The sequence below is a fragment of the Lipotes vexillifer genome, unplaced genomic scaffold (assembly GCF_000442215.2).
Source record: "Lipotes vexillifer unplaced genomic scaffold, Lipotes_vexillifer_v1.1 scaffold63, whole genome shotgun sequence".
NCBI classification, from domain to species: domain Eukaryota; kingdom Metazoa; phylum Chordata; class Mammalia; order Artiodactyla; family Lipotidae; genus Lipotes; species Lipotes vexillifer.
In genome coordinates this window covers 1,080,991-1,087,517 of record NW_006784492.1, presented here as the reverse complement: position 1 = coordinate 1,087,517, position 6,527 = coordinate 1,080,991, and the positions used below count along the sequence as shown (strand labels likewise).

The 6,527-nt window shown below is 56.3% G+C and overlaps 1 protein-coding gene across 1 annotated transcript in view; it reads right to left on the bottom strand.

The window, feature by feature from the left end:
- The window catches only part of ACOX3 (acyl-CoA oxidase 3, pristanoyl), a 43,727-nt gene that overhangs the window by 15,834 nt on the left and 21,366 nt on the right, over window positions 1-6,527 (bottom strand). Inside the window, 3 exon segments of the mRNA XM_007456864.1 lie at window positions 3,035-3,148; window positions 3,389-3,511; window positions 5,581-5,701. Coding sequence (XP_007456926.1) covers window positions 3,035-3,148; window positions 3,389-3,511; window positions 5,581-5,701 — 358 coding nt within the window.

Below are 6,527 nucleotides of genomic sequence, written 5' to 3'. Positions count from 1 at the left end.
CCTGCTGTTTTCACACCCAGTCCTGTGCCACGGGACGCCCACAAACCAGCGGCCCAGGGTGCTGCCCTTCAGGACATCCCTGAAAAGCCAGGCGGACACTGGAAACCAGCTCTGATGCCGACGGGGCCCACTCTGACACATGTGTGTCCCAGGGTCTTTGTGGTTAAACTCTTCCTGCCGGATGGACCGTCACCAAGACGGTAACAGGTGGGCGCCACGGGGACTCAGATTTTCCATGATTTATTTACGTGGCAACAAAACCCAGGAAGTCGCCAAGGCCAGAAGCCGCTCAGGCTAATTCCTGACCCCAGCCAGAGGCCCATCATCCCACGACGCAGCAACCGCGGCTCCTCCGGACTGTTTCCAGACGCTGCCCGGGCAGGCGACCCTCTGCAGAAGTGACCCGGCTCCCCAGGGGTCCCGCACCACGTGGAGCCACCGTGCCTGACGTCAGCAACCAGTTCACAGTTTGCTCTCTGCTCTGAGTGAGAAGCAAGCTTGATACATGAGTTGCTGGAACGTTTTTCTTAGAAATTCCACTTTTAGTCCTTAGTTTTTCACAGAGAAGCGGGTCACACTGCTCTGTGTTCACACGGAAGGGCGGAGCCCCCAGCGAGCACACAAAAGGTACAATCACAGCCGGGCGGCATGTGGGCCACTCGGAGAGTCCGTCTGGGCGTGAGGAGTCATCGGGAACAAACTGGGGGAAACGGGCACAGGTGGGCGGTGACGCTCTTGCTTGCGGGGCTGCTGAAGGCCCAGGACAAATGCTGCCTCAACTTCCATCCTCAAGTCCTTCCCAGGTTCCTGGGTCACAAATGGCCTTTGAGGCGCTGCCACACGGGGCCTCCTCGGGGCTCCCCTGGCCGCTCCCCTGCACCCCTCGAAGCCCCTGAGCGCTGCCTGTCTCCCCATGCTGGCTCCCTCCACCCAGGCACGCTCCCAGGGCGGCCACTGTCACTGCGGTCAATAACTACGGTCAATCACTCCGAGGTCTGCCCACCTGCCTGGCCTCTCAGTGTCGGGGCTCCCCGACATGCCCACCGGGCACTCAATGTAGGACTCCTGAACTCCCAGTTTCACCAGCACCCACCCCCCGGGAGGTCTCTCACCTGGCCCTCCATCGAACGTACCACTCAAGCCGTCCTTTCCACCTGACCATCCCCCCTGCCCTCACCCAGCTCCCGTCACTCTCTCCTATGCTGCCCCTGCCCGGGTTCTGGTTTCCTGGCTGGTCTCCCGAGTCCAGCCTTGCTCTGCATCGGCACCAGAGCACGCCTTCCAAAGTGGGGCTCTGGCCCAGGTGCACCCCAGAAGGCAAGGCTTGGCCACCTGGCCCCAGATCCTCGGCTGGCCCCAGGTATGGGAGCCACCTGCTCTCCCACCACGCCCACCCCACGGCTCCTGTGTAGCTGACTGCTCCCCAAACACACCGCTCTGAACCTCCAAGACCCACCTTGCAAGCTGCCTTCCTGGGAAACAGCTAAGCTCACGTTGCAGGGGTCACTCTGCACCCACCGTTCCCAAGGGAGGGCCCCAGCTCATGGCGGTGAGCCGCCCACGAGGGCGGGGGGTACCGCATTCCCTCCTGATACCTTACAGGGGAAACTGAGGCTCAGAGAGGTTAAGCATCTAGCTCGAGGTTACACAGCTGACTCCAGTCCCTGAGCTCCCAACCTCTGGGCGGTGTGCTGACCGCACCATGTACCCCTCTGAACACGTGATGCTACACAACCCTACTGTCCTGTGTATATACACAATGGTCAGAGCAGCCAACACGCTGAATTCCGATTATTTAATATTTTTGCAAATAAGCCAACTAAAGGAAAAAACTGGGCCTCAGTTATTAAGCGACGTGCAGCTCCTCAACACTCAGGACCATTTGTTAAACCGATCCTCAGTACACACGCATCCTCAGCACATAAATCAGAGGAAGCAGACAGAGAGCTGCCCCTCCCGGCCCCTCCCTCTCCAAATAAACCTTTTAATCCCTGAAGGAAAAATCTCCTGACCTTGCAGACAGCCCTTGCTCAACACTGGAAAGGTCTTGAGTGTCCAGCCCTACAGAGCCCCAGGGTCGTATGTCATTTATGGACTTTTTACCAAAGATGCAGCTGAGACAAAGGCTGGCCCCGAGATGTGGGATTTCATGATCGAATGCCCTGGAGACGAACGGCTGGCTGTGGGCTCCCGATCGTCAGTGTTGGATGCCAAGCCCCTTTTGTCAAATGAATTTTGTTTGCGTTCTTTGCTCCAGAAAATGTTTTCACTTTGTTGGAACGAGCAGAAATTAGAGCACCCACAGGAAAAACAAATGACGCTGCCCTGGCGTGCTTCCTGATGGCCGGCGCGCAAAACAGCTCCTGCGTCCACAGTTCCAGCGAGCGGGGAAGGGGCACAGCGGGCATAGCGGACACATCCTGAAGCTGGCAGACCACGTGTTTACGTTCTGATTTTACAGTGGGGGACAGTATTGGGGAAAAAATTCCGGTGGGGTTGATGTTATTAGAATGATTAGGTCATTTCCAGGGGCTTCCTGGAGCAACATTTGGGGAGCTCTGTAAGCATCAGAAAGAGATCTTCAAGTGTGTCCCTGCATCCTCTTAGCACTTTAAAAAGGGAGATAAAGGAGGTGTGTTATTGTCAGAAAAGCTGTCACAAAGTGTGGTGAGGGAGACGGCACGCCCAGTGCCCGCAGCTGCTGACGCTGCGATGTGTCGCATGCTCTCCATCCTCCGAGTAAGGGAGGGGGAGGCTCCTTCACCCGGAGGACCCAGCGACCCGCCCCCGGGGACACAGACACTCTGTAAAGCCAGGTGCCCTCCTACCACGCCAAAGGCTCTCTGCTAACAGCGTTCTGCGGAACACACAGCACCTCGACAGCGACAGCGGTTTTTGAGATTAAAATCACAACCGTTAACACGGTGGGGGGCCAGGAGCAGACCCAGCACCCCTTGCTCTCTGGCAGATGGGCTGCCATTCCAGCTTCTGCCAGGCACAGTGCACCCTGGAGACACAGAGGGAGTGTACTTACCTGAGGAGTCCAAGCAGTCCTCAGGGCTGGAACCCTCGAACCTGTGGCCAAGGATGTTGGGATAGGCTTCCAGAAAGTCAACGGTCTTCAGTGGGCTCTCGATGCAGGCACCGCCTAGGAGCACAGCCAGTGACTCGGGAGAGCCAGGGACCGCCCCCCCACCCCAGGGGATGTCCGGCGGAAGGACCCCACCTGCCCCAGCCCATCACTTCAGAAGCTGGTCCATCCCCATTTGATCACACATTTCCTTCCTGCAAACCCAGAGCCCATCCTGACAAAAGAGCTAACTCAAGGGGGCCTGGGAACCTCACCCTCCCGCCCCCAACTGGGCTGCAGGGGCGCCGGCCTCCTCACCTTGGTCCCGGCGCACCAGCAGGCCAAGCAGGTAGTTGCTGGTCTGCTGCAGCAAGACGTTGTTGTCGCCTTCATACGTGCAGTTCGGGTCATTGTCATCTCTGAGGTCTCCCAGACGGTTCACTGCAAGGAGGCCCCAGCGTTCTCGTCACTGGGGGTGCACATGTGAGAAGTGCCCCCCAACCCCCAGCTGCCACCTGGGACTCTGAGGTCCCAGGCCCGGCTTGACCAGATGAAGCACTTCCCGCCCTGCTCCCAGTGCCAACTCCACCCCCGACCCACGGTGTGCCCTCTCCATCCAGCTGCTCCCTCTTTAAGGACATATTGGTGACACCCGCGAGGTCCCCGGGAAGAGAAGAGGGTGGCTCCCCGTGAAGCCCCAGTGCCGCGCTCAAGAAGCATGTGCTGGCATCAGCATCCCTGTCCCTACCATGAGCCTCTCAGGTCACCTGGCAAAGCGCCCTCCAGTGGGGTCCCTGACAGAGCTGTGACTACCTGAGCGGCGGGAGGGTGCCCTTCATCCTTTTCCAACTGAAGGAACCCTTCTTTGGACACGAGACATTTCAAATATCTGAAGACAACTCTCATTTTTCTCTTGTCTTTCCTACCAGCGAAATAACCCAATTCCTTTGCAGATTTTATAAAGTATGCTTCCCAGATCTTCACCACCTAGGTTCCCATCCTCTGACGGAGAATGTTCTCCAAACGTGAGGCTGAGATGGGAGAAAGGGTAGGACCCTAACTTCTCACACTCACGTATTGCTATGAACAGCCCAAGAGGGTGTAAGATGTTCAGCAGCAGACACGAGGCTTGTGGTCACCTATGACACCCTGATCATCTTCCTCTGACTTGCTGCCCATGCCACAGTTAGACCACTGAACATGAAGGGCTAAGAGTGCCCTTAGAGAAATGATTTGCAACTGATATTTAAATCTAGATAAACGGCTTTACATTTATCCCTGCTGAGTTGGGCCTCACTGGCTTCAGCCCTGTTTGTATTATGTGATGACACTTCCTTTAGTCATTTTTGTTGTCTGAAGGGCTGCATGATTCAAGTTCCTCCTTCTAAACTATTTATAGCGTCTCTATATGAGCTATAACAACAAACAAATACTACAAAGAGCATTGCACAGAGGACAAAACACATGGATGAGTAACTTCTCCAACCCCACGGTCACCCACACGTCAGTAAACGCGGAGTGTGGAGGAGGGGAGGGGCCCCCCTGCCTGCTGCCCCCGCACGAGGAGTAACTGGGACACATCCCGGTTACTAAAAGCTCCTAAAAGGCTTCCGGAGGAATAAACTGTCAAGAAGGTCTCTGCCAGCTCTGTTGTTGCCTTCTTTGAGTAACCAGACTTTAACCAATCAGTTATTGAAGAGACTAGCACATGGGGAGTTAGGCAGGTAAGCTGCAATAATGATGACGACCACAATAATAGACCAAAATGACGGGGCACACGCCCTATACTGGCACTGTGCTAGACCCTTCATGTGGGTTAGTTCACTTACTCGTTGCAAAACCCCCCGTTGTGCTATCCTATCATTAGTCCCATTCTATGGAGAAGAAAGCTGAGGGGCAGTGAGGGTGGGCAGCTTGCCTGCGGCTATGAAGCCCGTGACCGGCAGAGCCGGGATCTGGTCCCGGGCTGTCGGTCTCCCACTTTCTCCACCATCCACCAGCTGACCGAACAGCTGCCAGTGTCAATAAAAGCAAACTCTCTTTTTCTAAGTTTCAGAATTTTTCTTCGGAACAAAACTTGGTGCCAGTTTACTGCCAGAGTCATTAACTAAAAAGTTCCAATTCAGATAAACAGATAAGCTCCTTTCTCTTCCTGTTTTCGGTCTCCACGCCGCTCGTGACACCCGGATTTCGACCGAGGAACATCAGGTGGCAGCGAGCCGTGGGACTGGACTAGGGCAGGGGTTGGCAAACCTGCTCTGGAAAGTTCCAGCCAGTAAATGTTTTAGGCTTTGCTGAGATGGCTCAGCTGGGCGGGTGGAGCGGGAACACGGCCACGGGAAGTGTGTAAACAAATGGGCGTGCCCGGGGGCCAACAAATCTTTATTCACAAAAACCTTTACCCACAGAGACAGCCTTTGGCCCGCAGGCTGTCGTTTGCCGACCCCTGGCAGTGAGCCACATGGTGCAGGAGAGGACAGAAGACCAGCCCACGTGTCCCCAAAACCTACTGGCCAGATAGCCATGTCCTCCGCACGCCTCCCGGCACTCCTGGATTCCACGCTGGGCCGTCCACGAGGCCAGGGGCTTGCCGGCCGACGCCAAGGCGTGGATCTCACGTCCCAACTCCGCCTTGAGAGAGAGAAGCCAACGAGAACAGGTGAAAAAAGGCTCCGACCCCAGAGTTCCAGGGTCAGTTCAAGCACAGCCTCAGAGGCTTATGTCCCCTCCAGTCTAATCCGAGGTACCCGACAACTACAAAGGAAATAAACCCAATTTTAGCTTAAAAAACAGGATTCAAGTAAGCACGGATACCCTGCAGTACAGTCACACAACTTCATGACAGTGAAAATAAATGACCACAGCTCCACCTAGCCGGTAAACACGGGGTGGGAGCGCGGAGGAGCGGGAAAGGCTGATCGCAGAAGAGCATAACGTTATGACTCCGTTTACACGAAGTTTGCAGCAGAGACTAAGGAGAAACCCAAGGGGTGGGAGGCGGTGCCGAGACACTGCCCCCAGGGGAGAGGGTGGCAGGCGGCCCCAGAGGACTGCACAGACATGGCCACTCGGTCCACACTGCGCGGAGGGCCCAGCCCGCATCCCCAGCCTTAACACGTCTAGTAAATACTCTTTCGCCTCGACTCGATATCCAATGCAAACAGTTACAAGAAAGACACACACATACACACCCGCTAAATAACGTGATGTGTTTTACCAGCATTTTCAACTTCAAAGAAGGGCTACTTTGGGCTTCCCTGGTGGCGCGGTGGTTGGGAGTCCGCCTGCCGATGCGGGGGACGCGGGTTCGTGCCCCGGTCCGGAAGTATCCCGCGTGCCGCGGAGCGGCTGGGCCCGTGGGCCGTGGCCGCTGAGCCTGCGCGTCCGGAGCCTGTGCTCCGTGGCGGGAGGGGCCGCAGCAGTGAGAGGCCCGCGTACAGCAAAAAAAAAAGAAAAA